Raw genomic sequence first — 23096 nt, forward strand, 5'->3', positions numbered from 1 at the left:
TACCAAAGCCCTTACAAAGGTGATTAAGCTAGCATTTCAGTAAATCTAACTAATGACTGGATAGTAGCCAGATCAGATTAGGTATTTGGTATATTTTTAGCTACCATGGAAAAATCAGAATTTGAAAATGACTAGTACTATATTAGTGCTTTAGTACTGCTAAACTTGCCACATGTTTTTGTTCGGTGTACAAGAATTCCTAGGACTAACTTGATCCTAGTGTAAATGACACCAGCACCAATCTTTCACAGGGTGTTTTGGAAATCATAAAAACACAACTTCACAGAGCTCCAGCAGGGGCACATGCCTGTAGTCCCAACTACTTAGGAGGCTGACACAGGATCCAGATGATGAGGGCAGTGAAACTCCTGACTCTATTCCCTCAACAAACAAAAATAGGAACAAAAGCAACCACATTAAAGGTGCTGGATCTGGACGGACTCCACTGTCTAAAAACTATGAAAAGGGGCTGGGCTGTAGCTCAGTGGTAGAGCACTTGCCTATCACATGTGAGGCACTGGGTTCGATCCTCACCAACATATAAAAACAAAGGTATTAGAAAAAAAAAAAACTACGTGGAAAAAAATTCCTTTTTGAACTGGGGATTGAACTTAGGAATGCTTGACTGCTGGGCCAAGTTCCCAAGCCCCCCTCCCTTTTTTTTTCTTTTTGGTACCAGGCATTGAGCCCAGGGAGACTTGATTGAAAAATATTTATTTTTCAATTGTAGTTGGACACAATACCTTTATTTATTTATTTATTTTTATGTGGTTGTGAGGATCGAACCCAGGGCCTCTCATGTGCCAGGCGAGCACTCTGCCACTGAACCACAACCCTAGCCTCTTTATTTATTTATTTATTTTTAAAAATATTTTTTTTAAGTTGTGGATGGACCTTTATTTTATTCGCTTATTTATATGCAGTGCCTCACACATGCAAAGCAAGTGCTTTACCACAGAGCCATAGCCCCAGGCCTGGTTTTTTATTTTGAGACAGGTTTTCCCTAAGTTGCTTAGGGTCTCACTAAATTGCTGAGACTGTCCTTAAACTTGTGATCCTCTTGTCTCATTCTCCAGAGTCTCGGGAATTACAGGTGTGCACCTTGGGGTCCAAATGCAATAAATTGTAGTATGCATTTTCCTGGAGAGATGTTGGTCCATAGTTCTTATTAGGTTTCAGAGAAATATAAATCATATTCCCCACTCCCCAAAGTGAAAGAACCATGGGGCTTTCTTCAGCCTTTAATGGAATACAGTTGACAACTGCTTTGGCTGGGATGTAGCTCAGTGGTAGGGCACTTGCCTCACATGTGGAAGGCTCTGGTGTTGCATCCATAGCAGCAAAAACAAAACAAACAAAAAAGAGCACTGACAACTATTTTGTGTTTAAGGGAAAAACAGTGACAGTTCAGCCTTCCCCCTGTGGTATCATTGTGAGATGGACCTACTTGTACCATTGAGAACGTCCTATTGTGAAGCAGGGGTGAGCTAAGGAAGGAGCAGAGATGGTGTGTAAAAGAATCTGCTGCTGAATCTGTTATATGGTAGTTGCTTAAATGCTGGTATATCCTTGAAGAGATTTGTGTATTCATCTCATTACTTTCACCTGTTTTTCCCTCTTGCCACCTTATTCATGCTATTTAGAGGAAAATAACTGAAGTCCTCAAAAGTATCCAGGATACACCATTTCTTAGTAATCTACTGAGCATTTTTCCTGCAGATGTTGGAGGCTTAGGATACATTATGAATGAATTGGTTTTCTGTTCCCATGTGATTCAGAATTATAGTTGTGGTTTCTAGTGAGAGGACCATGTCCCAGTTGTTTTCTTGTTCTTATGTAATGAGAGGGTTTTGGTGTTTCTGGTGTGTTCTACACATTTACACTATAGAGCTTATTTGTATATTATATTTCATACACAGTACCATTTTGTGGTGAGTTTTCTGTTACAGAGCAAATGTTGGGTCAAGGCAGGAGGAAATAAGAGTACAATATAGTAGAAGGCCACAGTTTATCCAAGCTGTGGGATTTCTGGTAGAATGGATATAGGTTAGATTTAGAGACAAGTTTGTTTGTGCATGTGTAATTTGTCTAAGAGTTAATAAAGCTCAGAGGCTGAGGCCAGAGTATATCAAGTTTGAGGCCAGCCTCAACAATTTAGTGAGATCCTGTCTGGGGAAAAAAAAAAAGAAAGAAAAGAAAAGGGGTCAGGATGTTACTTAGTGGTAGAACATCCTTGATTTCAATCCCTAGTACTACTGTCAATTAAAAATAAAAGCTAATACCAGAATTATAGGGAGATTTTGTCTACTGGGAGACAGAAACTAAATTGCTCTCATTATTTACCTAACCCTATTTTTGAGAAACCCTTCCTGTTCACACTGAGACCATAAAGCAAAAATCAATGTAACAGGGAAAACAGAACAAAACAGTGTTCCACCTTTTTTTTTTTCTTCCTTTGTAAACAACCAACAACCACAGGTCTCTGTCTTTATAGTGGATAAATTTTAACAAAATTCAGCTTTCTTCCACTTGACACACAGGAGGACAGAAACTAATATTTAATGATGGTCTAGACTAGGATTTTTATATTTTTGTTTTTTGTGTTGTAGATTGAACCCAGGGCCTTTTGAGGATTCTCAGTTCGAAGACTAGGAATAAACTCTTAAAAAAAAAAAATGTGTTTAATTTTGCACAAATAGCAAGTATTAGAGTTGCCCTTTCTACCACAAAAGAATTAAATAATCATTATTACAACTACTACCACAAAAAATAAATAACCAATATTATTGCTACTACTACTATTATTATTATTTGTGATAATTGTTATTGAACTCAGCAGCACTCTACCACTGAGGTATGGCCCCCAGCCTTTCAAAAATTTATTTATTTATTTATTTATGGAGGGTACCAGGGATTGAACTCAGAGGCACTCAATCACTGAGCCTCATCCCCAGCCCTTTTATTTTTATTTGGAAACAGGATCTCAGTAATTGCATAAGCTCGCCTCAAATTTGCAATTCTCCTGCCTCAACCACTTGAGTAGCTCGGATTGTAATCCTGTAGGTGTGCTCTTCTGTGTTCAGCTCAAAATTCAGTAATCTGTCTTTCCATGGTGTGCAGTCATTGCCATTATTCGATTCTAGAACATTTTTTTCTTTTTTTTTTTCAATTCTAGAACATTTTCATTACTCCCTATAGAAACCTAGTATTATTATGTAGCATTTACCAGTTCTCCTGCTCCCCATTCCCTGATAACCACTAATCTGATTTTTGTCTCTATTGATCTACCTTTTTTTCTTTCCTTTTTAAATTTATATATGACAGCAGAATGCATTACAATTCTTATTACATATATAGAGCACAATTTTTCATATCTTTGGTTGTATACATTCACTTAGCTTTTTGGCACTAGGGATTGAACCCAGGGCCTCACACATGCTAGGCTTGTGCTCTACCACATCTTCAATCCTACTTAGTGTTTCAAAGATCATTCACCTGTTTTCCAGGGTTAGCCTCAATCTTTTGACCTTCTTACCTCTGCCTGCCACCAAGCTGTCTTAACTCTAGTTTTGATTTGTATTTCTCTATTAGTTAATGCAGTTGAGTTACCTTTTTTTATGCTAATAGGCCATTTCTATATGGAGACATATCTTACTCTTCACCTATTCCTTAAATTAGTTAATTGTGGTTGGGGATGTAGTTCAGTGGTAGCATGCTCGCCTAGCATTCAAGCCCTGGGTTCAATCTCTAAAACTACCCCCCCCCCCAAAAAAAAAAGTATTTTTGTCCTTGACTGTCAAGAATTCTTTATGTATTGTGGATTTTGTACCCCCTTTAAAATATATAATTTCCAAGTATTTTCTCTCTTTTTTCAATTTTTTTTTTAGTTATAGATGGACACAATATCTTTATTTTATTTATTTATTTTTTTGTTTTTATGTGGTGCTGAGGATTGTATGCATGTATGCAAGGCAAGTGCTCTACTACTGAGCCACAACTCCAGCCCCGGCTTTGAACTTTTGATCCTCCTGCCTTAGCCTCCTGAGCCTCTGGGATTACAGGTGTGTACCACCATTCCCAGCTCCAAGTATTTTCTCTTTATGATATCTTTTCACTGTTTTGCTAATGTTTGAAACAAAGTTTTCAATTTATTTTATTTATTTATTTATTTATTTATTTTTAGATTTTCTTTCTTTTTTTTTTTAAGAGAGAGTGAGAGAGGAGAGAGAGAATTTTTTTTCAAAATATTTATTTATTTATTTAGTTCTCGGCGGACACAACATCTTTGTTTGTATGTGGTGCTGAGGATCGAACCCGGGCCGCACGCATGCCAGGCGAGCGCGCTACCTCTTGAGCCACATCCCCAGCCCAAAGTTTTCAATTTTGAGTAATTCTATATTTCATTTTTTTTATCTAGTTGCTTGGGCTGAATTTCTTTTCATTTTTGTAATCCAAAAAGTGAACTTTACTCTGTATTGTATAGAAACCTCACTGATTTGATTGAATTGGCTCAAATTATTTTTTCTCTTTCCTTCTGCATGTAGTAATATCTGGCTTATGGTGTCTCATTTAATCTAACAGCAGTTTTATGAAATGTATATACTGCCCCCAATTTATGAATCGAGACTTTTAGGCTTATAGAGACTTGGTAAATTGTCTAGGGCCATAGAGTTGAAGCAGGATTAGAGGATTTGGTTTGGAAGGCATTCCCCATGTCCCTAATCAAAATGTTTAGGGCCCAGACAGGATGGATGGGAGTGCAATCAGCAGTTGGTCTGGTTAAGGGATAACCGTGGGGAGAGTACTACTGCAGTCTTTTATTAGATTGTGGAACTTGGAAGGAATCCTAGATTCAGCTGGATGTAGTGCATACACCTGTAATCCCAGAGACTCAGGAAGATGACACAAGAGGATCCCAAGTTTGAGGTCAGCCTCAGCAGCTGAAGGAGCCCCTTAACAAGACCTGATCTTAAAATACAAAATGAAAAGAACTGGGGGTGTTGTGTTGCTCAGTGGAAGACCACCCCTGGATACAACCTCCAATACCACCAAAAAAACAAGCAAAAAAAGGGGGGGGGGAGAAAAAAAGAAAGGAAAAGAATCTTACAGGTTTATTTCACAGAAATGAAATTTAAATTTTTAAAAGTTTATTCTAATTAGGATCCCATTCTTGTGATTGTACATGATGTGGAGTTTTTTGAAAATATTTGTGAGGTGCTGGTTAGTGCCCCTGGGTTCAGTCCCTGGTATAAAAACAACAACGAGAGAGAGAGAGAGAGAGAGAGAGAGAGAGAGAGAGAGAGAGAGAGAGAGAGAGAGAGAGAGAGAAGAAAGAAACAGGGCCTTGCTATGTTACTCAGGCTGGACTTCAACTCCTGGGTTTAAGCCATCCTCTTACCTCAGCCTCCTGAATAACCTGGACTCCAGGTACTCAGCTATAAAAGATTTTAAACATGAATCAAATACTTTCAACTTCAATGTTTTCCTTTGACTATCTTTTTACCTATTTTTCATTTTACTTGTATTTCCTTCCCTAGTCCTCATTCACCTCTGAATCATGGTCTAGTAATTCTTGAGTACCATGGTAATAGTTCACTCTTCCATTCCCTCAAGCAGATGATTTTATATTTTGCCCAGCTTTTTAAGTTATCTCTGGCCAGAGAGTTGTTCCAAATTACCAATTCCATTATCACTAGAAATGAAAATTTTATGTTCTTTTAAAATTCATAAATATAAGATGATGTTAGGATGGTGTGGTGGAGTTTGTGTCTTATCTCTTGCAGCAATCTTGTTTGATAGTAGATTTATCTGGGAAAGTTTCCATTGCCCTAAAATATTGGGTGCTGTGAAGATCTCCAATTTTTACACAAAATGAATTTTCATTGCTCACTATTTTGTTCACTTGTACATAGTTGTATTAATTAGTGACAGTCACAGTTCTCCATTGTTGTAATTACACCAATTGGAAATTAGGTGCAGTAAAGTTAATAGCACCTTAAGATTTTTATCCCACCAAGAACATTGATCTTGTATAAGATAGTATTTTCTGCTGAATGTGCCAGGAGTAAATAGTAATGCTTTCTTTTCAAAATATGTAAAACCACTTTCATATATCACATGCATGGTAAGTGACTGAGAGAATGTTTAGTATAGCCAGGTGTCGGGGAGCACTCCTGTAATTCCTTTGACTTTGGGAGACAGGGGCAAGAGGATCATAAGTTCAAGTCCAGCCTTAGCTACTTTTGTGAGGCCTCAGCAATTTAGCAAGATTCTTTCTAAAAATAAAAAATAGAATGGATTGTGGATTTAACTTGTTGGTAAAACATCCCTGGGTTCAATCCCCAGCCACTCCCTGCCACCACAACTTTGTAAGCAAACAAAGATAGGTGAAGCACTTTTTTCATGTAAATCTGAACAATAACACAATTGTTTAAATTTTAATTTCAAACTTATTTAGAGGATTTGGTTTGGAGATGCTGGTGTTTTCACCCTACCTGTTATTTTTTTCTTTGGTACTGGGGATTGAACCCTGGGATGCTCTACTACTGAGTTACATTTCCAGTCTTTATTTTTTCTTTTGAGACTAGGTCTCTTTAGGTTGCTGAAGCTGGCTTTGAATTTGAGCTCCTGCCTCAGCCTTGATGGTTGCTGGCATTACAGATGTGCACCACCTCATGGGACCAGACTTCTTTTAAAAACAGAAGGGGGAAAAAAGGAAAGAAAGGAAGGAAGGTAGGAAGAAAAGTAAAGAAAATGATTATTATACAAACCAGACTAGTAATAAGAAGCAAAATTTTTAGGACTGGGATGTGGTTAAGTGGTAGAGCATTTGCCGGCCCTGGATTCATTCGCCAACACCCCTGTCCCTTTAAAAAAAAAAAAAAAGAAGGAACTTCTTTAACCAACAGGAGACAGGACTTCTGCAGAGAAGGGAGTGGATACTGGTAGACCTGGCTCCTTGGAGGGATATAGGAATACAGTAGCCTTAGAGGGAAACCAGGGAATAGCGGTACTAAGGCTTTGCTTAACGCAGTCACCCAGGATGGTTCTCGGTTGTCAGTCTTTCAGGTTTTTATGTGTCACAAGAAGTGAAACCAAACTAATTTGAAAAAGTCTCTGATAGGAGGTGGGTGTGGTAACCCACACCTGTAATCACAGTGACTTTGGAGGTTAAGGCAGGAGAATCACAAGTTCAAAGCCTTTGTTAGCAATTTAGCAAGATCTTGTTTCAAAATAAAAAGGGCTGGGAATGTGGTTCAGTGGATAAGTGCCCCTGGATTCAAACCCAGGTACCAAGAAAAAAAAAAAAAGGAACAGGAAAAAAAAAAGTGTCTGATAGGGGTTAGCATCATGGCACATGACTATAATACAAGCTACTGGGGTGGCTGCAGGAGGAGAATTACAGATTTGAAGCCAGCCAGGGCAGTTTAGCATGATCCTGTCTCAAAATAATAAAAATAAATAAGTAAAAAGAGCTGGACATGTACTCAGTAATAGAGCACTTGGCTGGCATTCAGGAGGCCTGGAATTCAATTCCCATTGGGGGAAAAAAATCAAATCTCTGATAAAAGGCCTGATCAATTCTCCTCCTCCTCATCCCCCTCCTCCTCCCCCCTCCTCCTCCCCCCCTCCTCCTCCTTCTCCTTCATTATTATTATTATTTATTAAATATTTTTTAAAAATATGGACACAATTTATGTTTGTGTGGTGCTGAGGATTGGACCCAGTTCCTCACACATGCCAGGAAAGCACTCTACCACTGAGCCACCACCCCATGCCCTGGATTTCTTTTAAAACCAGACATTTTTACAAACTGATAGCCCCTAAAATGACAAATGGAGGAGAATAGGTAGATCTAATGTTTGAGTGACTAAAAGAGGTGTGGAAATGGCTGTATGACATTGTGAACATATTTAATCTTTTTTTTTAATATTTTTCAGTTTTTTATGTAGACACAATATTTTACATTTATGTGGTGCTGAGGATCGAACCCAGTGTATGTTAGGTGAGCATTCTACCACTGATCCACAACCCCTGCCCTTAATCTTACCAAATTATACTGGAAAAAAATAGATTAAATGATAAATTTTATGTTACATATATTTTATTTATTTTTCATTACTGGGGATTGTACCCATGGGTGCACTGCCACTGAGTTACATCCCCAGCCCTTTTTGTTTTTGAGACAGGGTCTCCTTGGATTGCTGAGGCTGGCCTTGAACTTGTGATCCTCTTGCCTAAGCCTCCCAAGTCACTGAGATTAATAGGCATGTGCCATGATGCTCAGTTTACATATATTTTACAATGAAAAAAAAAAAGCCTGAAAAAAAAAATGAAAACAGATTAAGCTAACATCTATTTTTAAAATCTTTTTAAAAAATTTAGGGAAGGGGGCATGCTAGGGTTGTGGCACAGTTGTAGAGCACTTGCCTAGCATTTGTGAGGCATTGGGTTCCATTCTCAGCACCACATATCAAAAAAATAAAGTTCCATTGACAACTAAGAAATATTTAGAAAAAAATTTTTTTTTGGCACTGGTGATTGAACTCAGGGCATTCAACCACTGAGCCACATCCCCATCTAATAAAATTTTGTATTTTATTAGAGCTGGACATGCACAGGGTCTCACTGAATTACTTAGCACCTGGCTTTTTCTGTGGCTGGCTTTGAACTTGGAATCCTCCTGCCTCAGCCTCCTGAGCAGCAGGAATTACAGGCATGTGCCACTGCACCAGACTCTAAACCTGTTTTCAAAAGCATCGTATTTGAAAGCTTAGTGTATTTGATCCTGTTTTATGGCTGCTTCATGCTTCATTCCTCACAGAGAAGTTCTTGGAGGTAGTAAGGGCTTGGTTAGTGTGTTTGTACTGGTGGATGTGGTTAAGTCAGAATCCACTGGTGTTGATACAAGTGTTTAAGGAAGACCTGAGAACACCACACTCAGTAGGTTTTTCCTCCTTACATGAACTGACTAAAAATTTTGAGGGGGGCTGGGGATGTGGCTCAAGCAGTAGTGTACTTGCCTGGCATGTGCGGGGCACTGTGTTGGATCCTCAGCACCACATACAAATAAAGATGTTGTGTCCACCGAAAACTAAATATATATATATATATATAAAATAGGGGCTGGGGATGTGGCTCAAGCGGTAGCGCGCTCGCCTGGCATGCGTGCGGCCCGGGTTCGATCCTCAGCACCACATACCAACAAAGATGTTGTGTCCACCGAGAACTAAAAAATAAATAAATTAAAATAAATAAATAAATAAATAAAATAAAAATGTTGAGGGTGGGTGGTAGAGAGAGCTAGTTTAAAAGTGCAATAATGGCTGGGGATATAGCTCAGTGGTAGAGCATGCATGTCACACTGAGTTCAAACCCAGCTCCAAAAGAGTAAGTGGGAAAACAAGGCAGGTTGGACTTCACAATTCAACAAGCAAAGCGTGCTTTCGTGGCAAACTGAAAGGCGAGGAACCAAGGATTATGAAACACAGGCTTTCCGGCCCTCACTCAGTTCCCAATTTTTGGTTGTGGGAATCTGTTCCGAATCCAACTGCAAGTGGAAAACCCTTCTTTGGCTCAGCAGCCAGGCAAGCCATCCTGCCAATCCTCCAAATGGGCTGCTGAAAATTTGGCTCTGCTAGGCTGGAACTGGGGCTATCTTCCCAAGATCTATGCAGCTGTCAAGGTGGCTGTGACGTGATTGTGACTGGTCTCTGCACTGCTTTTTGGCAGTGACCTTGAGACCAGCTAGCTCACCACTGCTGCTCCAGTTCTTTGCTGATTTGGTCCTTTGCTTTCACTGTTGTAACACCAGGGGGCTGATGGGAGGGAGAATTTTCTGTTCTTGCCTTTCCCAGTGTCTGGCAGGTGTCAACTATGGTATCAGCTCACTGTGCCTACCACCTACTGGGCAGTCCCATATGAGGGGGTCTTGTGAATGTGGGTGGTTTGTTCCATCCCTGGCTCAGGTACCTCTCCTAGTCCCTGGGAAGCCAGTGGCTGTGTCTGACCACTCAGGCTCCATGTGGGCATCCGCTTGTCAGTTTTGCAGAGAAATGCTCAGTGACAGCTGATGATCTTGGGAGAGAAAGGAGCCAAAAGTGCCCTTTTGTCCTACAGGTACAAGTCAGAATCTGCCTTCTGGTTAATCAGGGATTTCTTTGTAATTGACAGTCATCAGAAATGTCCATAGCAAGAGAGAGAAATCTTTTCTCTCTAGACAGTGGCAAGTGTATTTTTAAAACGCCACCCCTTCTCCTTGTCTTCATCCTGTCCTTTTCCTTTTAAGTGGCTTTATTGTTGTTTTTAAATCTGCCTTTGTCATTGGACATTTATTGACAGAAATCAAATTGCTGTGTTTCTGGGCAGAGCGCCTGCTGCAAAGAGGTGTGGTTCCAAGGAATGAGACACGCAGCCCAACAGCTGAGCCTACACTGTCCTCACATAACCTCCCTGCCTTAAATATCGCCAATATTTCGCCTTGCCTTATAAAGTAAAAATGCACAATACCTTCCAGAGTTTCAGCAAGCCCAAATGCCCCCCTAGGCTTAGTTATGTCTCCTGTATGTTGGAGGGCGAACCGCACACCCCTCCCCCACGGAGACCTACCCGCAGAGCCACCAAGAGGTTACTAATCAGGGAGACTCCACCATGGATCCAATGGTGGCAACCTGGGGGATTTGTGTGCATTGTTTTTGCTGAAGCCTCCTGTGATTTCGGCGCGACCAGATCCTCTGCAGAGAACTCCATGTCGCAGCTTGTGGCTGCCTGTGTCCTGTGGTGAGAGCAGAGCCGCACAGGAGATCCTTTGTCTAGGAAGGGCTAGGCTGAGAAGATCACTTTGGAGTTGCTAAGCTCTGCATTGCCATTGGCTGCACTCTTTGTGGGGCTGTTTTTGCAAAAGGCATGCCCAGCACGTCTACAGTGCTGGCAGGCCAGGGCTGCCTTTAAACACCATGATAATAATACCAAAAGCAGTTTGCAGAACTGTTCCACTGTAGAGGCTTCCTCTGCAGAAGCAAGCAAGATGGCTACCTCGTGGGCTTCGCTGTGAAGAATGCAGAGGCTAATTAAGACAGACTTTAAGGGGAAAAAAGGGTATTTCCCTACCTCATCTTAATAGAAAAAAAATTTTTTTAGTGACTTTAAAGTATACATTTTACATAAGATCTTTAGGTTCTGCCTAGCAAACATGTTGATGATTTTTAAATGGTATAAGTAGTTTTACAGAGAAATAGTCAAAAAATTGGGGGGGAGTGGGAGCTAATTTTTTTTTTTCTTGATGGAGGCTCATTTTCCAATTTGATTTTTTTTTTAGGTTATAAAAGAAAACAAGAGGCCCCAGAGGGAAAAGAAGCCCAAAGTTTTAAAGGTAATCAGCTGTTGATTAAATAATATTTATTTTTTTTTTTCCATTTCATATAGTTTTTTTTCTGTCACCTGAGGGTAAATATGGAATACAGTGGATGTGTATTCTCTCAGATTTTTAGTAGATTAATGAATTTTCACTCAAGTTTTTTTCTTTTTTTTTTCTGATGTACTGCATAATGTGCATATTAGCACCCTTTATTTTCAACTCCCACAAGTCTGCAGAAGGAAAAGTTTATATGCAAAGTGTTGTGAATAAAATTCATTTTTCTTTATATCCCCCTTTGTAACATCTGCATTTGTGTTGTTGCACAGTGTGTGTACTTAAGCTGGTGTGTGTACTTAAGCTTTTTAGGAGAAAGGTACTATTTGAAGTTGACAGCTAAGATCCATTGTGATTTTAATAGACCATCCATTAAAGACTATTTTAAAATGTGTGATTATTTTCCCAAAGAGAAAAGGTCCATAGAGATTTTAGTTCAACTTAAAATGTGTAAGTCTTGAGATCTTACAGCCAGATTATAATTGCTTAATATAATTCTCATTATATCGTCTTTAATTTTGGCATTCATAGAGCTTATAGGAATAAAAATGTTTTCTTTATATTCTATACATTGACTGGTGAGTATTTAACAGTAACCTAATTTGGTTATAAGCTAACAATCCATGTTATAAGCTTTGTACAGTATTTAGAAGGGTTAATTTAAAAGCATATGGCATCACTAAAAGTTCAAGGCTAGCTTTAGTCTTGCAAATAGGTGCTTATGTGCTTCAGCTTTCAAGTGGCATATTGCTACTCTACATTTTAGCAACATTTTTATCTCAAGAAGAAATAGCAAGCAATAAAAAAAAATTGGTTTGTAAAATCACATTGTATATATTTAATTTAAAATATTTTACCTAATTGTAACTTCTCTTTTGCAAATAAAGTTTTAGCCTCAAAGAGGAACAACATCTTGAACCATGACTATGGCAGAATTTTATCTTGTTTGTCCCCCTAGTTGTGTGAGTTGAAAGTGTTCACATTAGAACCAAACCTTGTGTTGATTTCTAATTTGGCTGACCACCTGAGTTTCTGTTTCCTGTGTATACACAGTGTTGGCATGTACATTTTTCATCAACCAACAAGTATTTATTTCCTATTTACCACACAGTTAGCAATGTGCGAGACACTGTGAAATGAATGAAATGCTTGGTACAAATTCTCTTGGGGCCTGGACAAAATGAATAGTGGTTATTTTCAAGACAAATTTAACCACTTTCTGTTTTTCTGTTTCATATTGATTCATCTGCCTCCTTTCACGCCCTTCCCTTCTCTCATCTGTGGAGTCCTTCTTAGATCTCTATTATACTTTGTATCTATCTCAAGCATTAAGTTTTTCATGAGAATAGATTCAGTCTTGGGAAAAAAAAAAGAGTCTACATGTAGAAACAAATAGACAGTAAATCTTTTCCCACCTTTGCTAAGAAAAGGAATTGGGCTTTGGGAGTGTTATTTAGTTCTGTTTATATGTTAATCTGTGAGTGTCCTGTCACTTGAAATAAATTTGAGAAGTAAATATACCATATGTTGCTTTTGGGAATCGTGGATTCTTTTTAATTTATTTTTATTTTTAAGTACCTGTGATTGGCCGTATGTCATCTGTCCTAGCAAGCAGAACTGAATTGTTTACTTTCCCTCCATAGTTAGTTATTAAAGTAATGAAGGCAAGGAAAATGCTCTAAGAGAAAAAATTGTTTTGATATAGGCACTTCAATTTTTAAAAACTTTACATGCACACACACACACACACACTCCTTTTCCAAGCTTTGTTTTTCTTCTGCACAGAAGAATGTTAAAAGCCTTCAGATTAAAATTCAGCTAGACAGATGTAGAATATTATATGACCCTAAAAAAGATGGCAAGTGTGTTTGAGAAAGGAGGGAGAGTAGGAAAAGACTATGAATTTTTAAGATTTTGTTTTGTGGCTTTTGTGGCACTGCTCCACTGAACAATATCAGGCTCTCCCTAAGTTGCCCAGGTTGGTCTTTAACATGTTATTTTCCTGCCACAGGCATTATTGGTTTGTATCATTGTACCTAGATCAGTTTAGGTTTTAACGCATAAGGACTTAAATGTTCTACCTGGATTCTCCCTAGAGATTCAGTGATGGGAATCTACAGATTATAAATTGGACTCTTTTCATAATTCTTTGTCCTTGCTTTTGGCATTGAATCAAAGATCCAGTCTGCTTTCTTTGATTTTGGTCAACACGGAGGAAATTGGGTATAGAATTTGAGGGTTATTCCATTCTGCTCTGAACCTGGTCCTTATTGAATCCAGTTGCAGGGTTGAAATTGCTTTGTCTCATACCTCTCTTTCTCTTTGTACCTGGGATTGAACCCAGAGGCACTTAACCACTGAGCCACATCTCCAGCCATTTTATATATATATTTAATTTTATATATATTTTACATATATATTTTTACATATACTTATATTTTACATTTTACATATATATATTTAATATATTATTTTACATATATATATATTTACATTTTACACATATATATAAGACAGGGTCTTGCTAACTGGTTTAGGGCCTCTCTAAGTTTCTGAGTAAGGCTAAATGAAATTGTTACTTACATGTATACCTACATTCATTCAATTGTACTTCAAAATTTAAAGCTTTAAGTAGTGATGTCTATTTTTTTTTTAATCTTCCTCTTTCTGAATTGTTTCCTTCCTAATGCTTTATGGCTTGGGTGGTAATCATTGTTATTTTCACATAGGGATGGCAACTTCTTTTTTTTTTGGGGGGGAGCGGATGGCAACTTCTTAGCTATGCTGTACTAGGAAACATAAGACTTTGTTGTGTGTGTGTGTGTGTGTGTGTGTGTGCACGCGCGCGAGCAATTATCAAACCTACTCTCTCATGCATGGTAAGCAAGCCCTCTTCTGCTGAGATGCAATGGTTCAGATACAAAATAAAGAGATATGAATTTTTTATTTTGAGACAGGATCTTGCTAAATTTCCAAATTTGGCCTGCAACTTAACTTGCTAGCCTCCTGCATCAGCCTCCTGAGTAGATAGGATTACAGATGTGCACCATTTGACTAGCTTGATTCTCGACTACAGTAGAAGTATGAACTAGTTTTCATGAACTTAGGGGTTGTCACTACATGCCTTGGAATTCCTTTTGAAAGAAACATTTATGTTAATATTTTTCACTTTGTATGTCAGAGGGGATGACTTAGGAGGATATATTTCCTTAGAGAAAGTCAGTTTTTAAGGTAATATAAACTTGCTTTGATTTTGCTTTGATTTTTAGTCCTTTTCCCTGGAGAAAATCGGCACAATCAGTTGGAAATTTGAGCAAAATTTCATAAGGGGAACATTTTACTTATTTATGTATTTATACTGGGAACATTTTACTTATTTATATATTTATACTGGGGTGCTTTATCACTGAGCCACATCCCTAGCCCTTTAAAAATACACACACACAAACACAGAAGAATCGAACCCAGTGCCTCATACATGCTAGGCAAGTACTCTGCCACTGAGCCACAACCCCAGCCCCTAGTACTTAGCTGGGTCTCACTGATTTGCTTAGGGCCTCTCTAAATTGTTAAGGCTGACTTTGAGGGCTGGGGATGTGGCTCAAGCGGTAGCGCGCTCGCCTGGCGTTCGTGCGGCCCGGGTTCGATCCTCAGCACCACATACCAACAAAGATGTTGTGTCTGCCGAGAACTAAAAAATAAAATATTAAAAATTCTCTCTCTCTCTCTTTCTCTCCTCTCTCACTCTCTAAAAAAAAAAAAAAAAAAAAAAAAAAAAAAAAAAAAAAAGGCTGACTTTGAACTTGTGATCCTTCTATCTCAGTCTCCTGAGCCACTGGGATTACAGGCATGCACCATTGCCTGGCTAAAGGGAATATTTTAAAGGTGTGAGCAGAATTTAAAAAATAGCTAATGATGGTAAAAGATAAAAGGGCTAAAGAAGGCAGAAAGCTATTATGACTGGGGTGGAAGGGCAGAGGAGTGGGGGAAGGAACTCAGGTGGAGTGGTAGCTGAACAGAAGGAGAAAGTTTTTTGTTATTGTTTCCATTTTGTACAGTACCAGAGATTGAACCAAGAGGTGCTCTACCACTGAACTATGTACACAGCTTTTTATTTTTTATTTTGAGACAGCGCCTTGCTAAGTTGCTAAGGCAGGCTTTGAACTTGATCTTCCTGCTTTTGTCACCAGAGTCCCTGGGATTACTACTGTGGGCCAGGATATCCAGCTGTGATCACAGATTTCTCTTGTGGTTATTCTTAGAGGGGGACTTCTACATGGAGTCATGGGGGAATGAAACCCTGGCCTCCAGTCTTCTCCTGTTTTCAATGGTCAACCCCAATGGGAAGCCATAGAGAGGGAAACTAAGTTTTCTGATGAACTGCATCCAGGTCAGCTTCCTGGAATGCATATGAATGTATAGAACGTGGAATGTGGACCTGAACATATTCAGCATTACTAGTAGCTAGGAGGGCTGTACTTACTGTTGGGTCGAGGAGGACCCAAATCATGATTATGAGGATGGTAACATTCGATGAGGCTGTGTGAATGCTATATAAGAATTCTATACTGCTGGGGATGTGGTTCATTGTAGAATGTTGATCACCATTTGCAAGACCCTGCCTTTAATCCCCTCTGCTGCCAAAAGGAATACAAACAAACAAAACACTCTATACTATATTTGCAATTTGTGTCTTAATTTAAAAATCACCTCAAAACCAAAAGTGTGAGCATCTTGGGGAGAAGACCTTGGCAGTCAGGGTACATTTTTTAGTTATTTGGTTATATAATATCTTTGAAAGAACTGGGTGAATAAATATAAAGAAATGTCAGTGAATTTTAAACCAGGAAAGTGTCTACAGAAACTGATTAAAAAAAAAAAAAAAAGAAAGAAACAACATGATCTTGCTGCTGGGTCTGCACCAGCAGCCCTGCTCTCCACTGTTTCCTTCCTTGATGATGCTGATAAAGAGGAAGAGCTAGCCATTCGGGGAATGGGGGGCATAAAGCCTGTATCACTAGCAAAGGACAGGATACTTGCATATAGTATAACTACATGTCATTTGGAAACATGTTTTAAAAAGAATCAAATCATAAATAAATGAGTCACATTTGTACATGCTCTCAGTTGGCACGACATAGTGATTTTCAAAATATTTAGGACCATTACCAAGCCTCTATTAAATGTTTCAGAAGGGATCTGTTCTAAATAACATTATTAATATTTACTAAATATATTTTGAGCCCATACTAAATGCTGGTGGTATAGTGGAAAAATTTAAGACCAATGTGTTTCCTGCTCTTCAGGAGATTAAATGCTACTGAGGAAAGGCAAGTAGAAAATTTAAAGACAAATAAATTCCAAATTGCAGTGAATGCTTTGAAGGAAAGAATAACAAAAAGTGGGAGATGGGAAAAACATCCTTTAAGGAAATGTGTTTGGTATCTGTGAGAACTATTCCCTTAATTTGTAAATTTTAATATATATACAAGTACAGATTTTAAAAGACTAAATTAGATACAGTTGAGATTCCTTGTTTATTTTAAATTCCCTTAAGCTACAAGAAATAGGAGTTCACAGAGTTGCTACAGATTTTTGTTGTCTGCTGTTATCTCTAACATTGTTTCAGTTAGTAAAAGAAATCATTGGTAAAATGATACTTTTTAAAAAAAACTGCTAATTATACAACACTATTACTTGTAGCAACATGTTGCAAATTGAATCCATTGATTAAATACTAAACCATCTTTGGGAGAGGAGAAAAAGTAGCATTTTGATAGAGTGTTACAGACATTTGGATGTATTGGGTCAGTAGGTAGGGGGATTTTATTTTATTTTATTTTTTTTGTACCTGGGATTGACCCAGTAAGCCCATCCACAGCCCTTTTTAATATTTATTTAGAGTCGGGGGTCTCGCTGATTTGCTTAGGGCCTCAATAAGTTGTTGAGGCTGCCTTTCAACTCTAAATCCTCCCATTAGCCTCCTGACTTCTGGGATTCCAGGTCTGCCACCATGCCTGGGGAATTTGGGGTGGGTGGGTGCTGAGAGTATACCAGCTTAAAAAACAATGAACAAGCAAATATGTAAATTGGAAGAAAATAATTTGAGAATACAAAGGGGTTCATGTAAATTTTAATAAATTTTTTTTCCTAATTAAACAAATGCCTTTAATTTGCACATTATGTCATAAACTGGCAAAAACTGTAAAAGATGTGTTTTCATACAGCAGTGTTTATTCACACCATCAAAGGCACACATGGGGATGCTGGTTTGCATACCCAGGAACTGTTGTGTAGCATTTTGCCTAGAGAGAATCAGATTAATTTCGGGACTGGGTTCTCACTAAATCCCCAGTTCACATACAGTTATTATGAAAGCATGGATATATCCAATGTTTTGAGACCCATGTCCAAAACAGACCATGGCTGCGTGGTACATGCCTGTAATCCAGCAACTCTGGAGGCTGAGGCAAGAGGAAGTTCAAGGCCAGCCCTAGCAACCCTCAGGAAGATCTTCAGCAATTTAGTGAGATTCCATCTCAAAAGAAAATGGACTGAGGATATAACTCAGCGGTAAACTGCCCCAGGTTCAATCCCCAGAGAAAACAAATAAATAAAAGACTCATATCAATTCTGTGTTTTTTGTTTTTTTTCCCCCCTTTTACTCTTTTTCTGTTCCCCCTGCTGCACCACCCACATTCCCCACTCTAAATATTAAACTCTGGGGTTAGGTTAAATATCAGTCTAAGCAAGTGCTCGGCCACTAAGCTACATCCTTAACCCTCATTCTGTGATTTCTAGGAATGGTCCCAGAGACTCTGAGTGAATAAATGCCAAGTGAGGTTGGACAGACTGGAGGAAAATTTCATTCAGGCTACAAACAGAAAAAACATATCAAATTCGTCCTAGTCTATGAAAGAACATATGCCTTATGTCTTAAATATTTATGCTCATACTGTGTTTGTTTTGATGGTGTTGGATTCATCTTTTTGAGGTGTACTTTTCCTCCTTGATAGTTATTCATGTACTGAGTAGAGTATATTCTCAAAACTCACATAAAAATATGGTGGGCTCACTTGTAATCCAGGATTGCATGTTCAGAGCCAACCTCAGCAATTTACTGAGGCCCTAAGCAACTTAATGAGACCCTGTCTCAAAAGAAAAAAAAAATAAAGAAAAAATATTCAAAAGGAGGATGGGAATGTGATTTAGTGGTTAAGCATCCTTGGGCTCAATCCCTAGTTGCCCTACCCCTTAAAAAAAAAAGTTAGATTACAAATAGCCAAATAATTGTTAATTTGATTTTTGTTAAAGTTTTACTAGTATTTATTCATTTTCACATTATAAATGAAATGTCATTCAGTATTGGAAAAAAAAAATTTTTTTTTTTTTTTTTTGGTGGTGCTGGATTGAACCAAGGGGCTTTGTGCATGCAAGGCAAGCATTCTACCAATTGAGGTATAACCCCAGCCCCAAAATATGTTTTTTTAGTTGTAGTTGGACACAATACCTTTATTTAATCTATTTTTTATGTGGTGCTAAGGATTGAACCTAGGGCCTTGCATGTGCTAGGCAAATACTCTACCACTAAGCCACAAGCCCAGCCACCAAAATGTTTATATTTTCAAAGATTTTATAGCAGAATTTGTTTACCACAATGACCTATGCAAGAGTTTGAAGGTAACAGTGGCTGTGTGTTGTTCATGTGTTTGTTGGAGATTAAACCTAGGGCCTTATGCCTACTAAGTACATATTCTAGCACTGAGTTACATCTGCTGCCTGAGTGGCTTTCTTTACATTTTATTGTATTGCATTCATTTATTTTGAGCTATGGTTTTGTTATGTTGCCCCAAGGCCTTGAACTCTTAATCCTACCATCTCAGCCTCCCCAGTAGATTGTAGATAGACACAATATCTTTATTTTATGTGGTGCTGAAGATGGAACCCAGGGCCTCACTTGTGCTAGGCGAGAGCTCTACAGCTGAGCCACAACCCCAGCTCCCACAGTGCCTTTTTAAAAATGTCTTTTCTAAGCAGCACCTGGTGATGCACACCTGTAGTCCCACCTACTCTGGAGGCTGAGCTGGAGGATCACTTGAGCACAGGACTTCAGTTCCAACCTTGGAGCTGAAGCAAGACTGTCAAAATCAAAGCCAAATGAAACCAAACCAAAACAATCAAAGAAAAACAAAGGGGTGGGGTTGGGGTTGGCGGGGGGGGGGGGGGGGGGGGGGGGAGAAACTTACTTTGGAAGTTTAAATGAAAGCAAAGTTTTTTTTTTTTTTTTTTTTTAGAGAGAGAGAATTTTTTAATATTTATTTTTCAGTTCTTGGCAGACACAACATCTTTATTTGTATGTGGTGCTGAGGATCGAACCTGGGCCGCACGCATGCCAGGCGAGCGCGCTAAGGCTTGAGCCACATCCCCAGCCCCGAAAGCAAAGTTTAAAATAGAAATTATTATAATCTTTTTTTAAGAGAGAGAGAGACAGAATTTTTTAATATTTATTTTTTCAGTTTTCGGCGGACATAACATCTTTGTTTTATGTGGTGCTGAGGACCGAACCCGGGCCGAATGCATGCCAGGCGAGCTCGCTACTGCTTGAGTCACATCCCCAGCCCCTAAAATAGAAATTATTGTAGTGACATTTGAGTCTATAGGAAAAAGTATCCCTTTTGTTGAAGTTGTCAGTCCACTTTTGATAGTGTATAAATCCAAGTACATATATAGTACACTTATTTTAATGTGATTAATTATTTCTCAGTTTTTCCTTAGAAAACCTGCAACCTTGGGACACTGGGTTGGGGCTAAGTGATAGAGCTCTTGTCTGGGCTGTGTGAGGCACTAGGTTTAATCCAGCACCACATAAAAGATATAAATAAAATCAAGGTATTGTGTATATCCACACCTAAAATATAGATATATTTAAAATGAAAAAAATCTGAAACATATAGAAGAATTTGAGGAATAGTACATGGGCTGGGCATAGTGGCACATAACTTGTTATAATCCCAGCAATTCCAGAGGATGAGGCAGGCGGATTGCAAGTTCAAAGCCAACTTCCCTGGTAGTAATAGTAGTAGTAGTAGTAGTAATAATAATAATAATAATAATAATAATAATAATATGAATAATAATAATAATAAAAACATCATTTTTTGGCATGGCCTGTCTAGGTTGCCCAGGCTCAGAATCTCAGAATAGCTGGGTCTATAGGAGCGTGATAGCAAGCCCAGCTCCATTTTCAGGCTGGGTGGGGTAGGATACCAAGAATGACATCCAGGACCTTTCATGAGCTGGACAAATGTTCTAAAACAGAGTTATATCCCTAATCACAATTGATTCAATTTAATATTATATACTATACTTTACAGTTTCAAATCTTTTCAAAGCCTCCCAGAACTGCAGCATGCAACTATAATCCCAGTGACTCTGGAGTCTGATGCAGGAAAATTGAAAGTTACAGGTTTGCCTTGGCAATTTAGTGATATCCTGCCTCAAAATTAAAAAAAAAAATTACTGGGCATGTATCTTCATAGAAAAAGGTTCCTGGATTCAGTGCCCAGTACTGAAAGAAAAACAAACCAAACAACAAAAACCCTCTCCTCAATCTTGTTGAGCTACTTTCCTCCAAATCCATTATGGCTCAGTCCTAGAGTACATCAATTTGCAGTTTAGTCAAACTGCAGGCTCAAGTCTCTTTGAATGTGTCTAGTTTTCCCACCTTTGTGAGTGGACATGGGTGTGTTTCTTGCATATGCTTGGAGACTACCTGTCTTTTCTTACATTTTTATAGAATTTTTTGATTTGAAGGTCAAGTGAAAGGCATCAAGTGGCAGTAAAATTCAAGTTTCAAATTGGTTCTCCAATCCATGTTTAGTTGTTGGGGTCTTCCATGGAGAAAATGCAGTGCAAAAGGGTGTGGTTGCACAGGCCCATCACAGCTACTAGGGAGTCTGAGATGGGGATTTAAGTTTTAAGGTCATCTTGGCAGGGAAGGGAGACCCTGTTTCAAAATAAAACAGGTCTAGGGATGTTGCTCAGTGGAAAAGTGCCCTTGGGTTCAATTGGCAGTACTCTTCCACATTCCACCCCAACCAAAAAGAGAGAGAATGTCTAAAGCTTCTAGATACTAAATTCCTAATTAGAGGAGATTAGCATGTTGCTAAAAATAGGTGTAGTTGCATAAACTCTGAGATTAAATTGATCTGCTGTATCTACACTAGGTGATAATAAAGAAGGAAGATAAAGGAATGTGCCAATCATTGCCTCACTGGAAAAATAAAAAAGGTAAAATTTTAAAAAGAAGTAGTGGCATTCATAGAGCCATGAGGAAGTATGAATAAAAATATTACATTGAAATGTTGGTTTTGGTGAGCTTTATAAATATAGTAAGGGTATTTGTTGATTAAAATATGTGGAAGTGGGCTGGGGATGTGGTTCAAGCAGTAGCCTGCTTGCCTTGCATGCGCGGGGCGCTGGGTTTGATCCTCAACACCACATAAAAATCAAATAAAGATATTGTGTCCACCTAAGACTAAAAAATAAATATTAAAAAAATGTGGAAGCGGGGCTGGAGATGTGGCTCAGCGGTAGCGCGCTCGCCTGGCATGCGTGCGGCCCGGGTTCGATCCTCAGCACCACATACCAACAAAGATGTTGTGTCCGCCGAGAACTAAAAAATAAATATTAAAAATTCTCTCTCTCTCTCTCTTCTCTCTCTCTCTCTCTCTCTCTCCTCTCTCACTCTCTCTTTAAAAAAAAAAAAAATGTGGAAGCTATTTAAAAGTAACAATTTTGTTACCCACCCATGAAATCTAGTTTGTCCTTACTCAGTAGATAGTGTAAAACAGCCAATCTGTGGGTTAGAACATATAATTGGAAATGTAATCCAGCTGATATTTAATTACTTAACTATAACAAGTTAGGATCATCAAAATAAATGGGCCAGATTTCTTAACATAATGTTTTATGATGAATGATATGATTAGAGTACAAGGCCTGACCGGTTAATTTCTGCTCAATACAATTTCTAAGGAAAAATTCTGAAGATTAATATGTGTGCTATTCTTAGGGGATAAATGACAATATCAATAATGTATAATGTATTTTTCTGTTTGATTTATCTGTAAAGACTCAGTCAATGCAGGTGCAATGGTGCATGCCTATAATCCCAGTGGCTGAGGAGGCTGAGGCAGAAAGATTGCAACTTCAAAGCCAGTTACAGGAATTTAGTGAGGCCCTTAGCAATTTAAGGGCTTGGGATGTGGCTCAATGGTAGAGCGTACTTGGGTTCAATCCACAATACTAAAAAGAAAAAGGAAGGAAGGAATGAAAACTGAAGTCAAATTTATTGCCCAAGAAATGCAAAATTTGCTTCCTTCTGAAACAAGAAAACCCCTTGGCTTTCTAGTATTTTTGTTCATTCTTAAACATTTCATTCTACTTTTTCATGGATTTTATGAAAATTTTTAAAAGTTAACATAATTTCAAACAAGGGAAGCTGTAAAATAGTACAGATTATTCACATATATATTTCATTCAGTCTCCCAAGTGTTTACTATATACATGTGTTTTTTCAATTTAATGCCACTTTCTTTTTTTTAATTTTTAAAATTTTTTTATGTGGTGCTGAGGATCAAACCCATGGCTTTATATATGCTAGGCAAGAGCTCTAATGCTCAGC

At 38.4% G+C, this 23096-nt stretch overlaps 1 protein-coding gene across 5 annotated transcripts in view; it reads left to right on the forward strand.

Annotated features, from left to right (window-relative positions):
• Tet1 (tet methylcytosine dioxygenase 1) overlaps positions 1–23096 on the forward strand; it is a 107895-nt gene that overhangs the window by 16737 nt on the left and 68062 nt on the right. For 4 of the 5 annotated variants that reach the window (XM_077799001.1, XM_026394672.1, XM_077799003.1 and 1 more), the window contains exon 2: positions 11318–11371. The exons of the other annotated variant lie outside the window; for it this stretch is intronic. In XM_077799001.1, the coding sequence (XP_077655127.1) occupies positions 11318–11371 (54 nt within the window). The remainder of the gene's footprint in view (positions 1–11317; positions 11372–23096) is intronic. 5 annotated transcript variants of the gene reach the window in all.

Source organism: Urocitellus parryii, chromosome 5, assembly GCF_045843805.1.
Source record: "Urocitellus parryii isolate mUroPar1 chromosome 5, mUroPar1.hap1, whole genome shotgun sequence".
In the NCBI taxonomy this organism is placed as follows: Eukaryota; Metazoa; Chordata; class Mammalia; order Rodentia; family Sciuridae; genus Urocitellus; species Urocitellus parryii.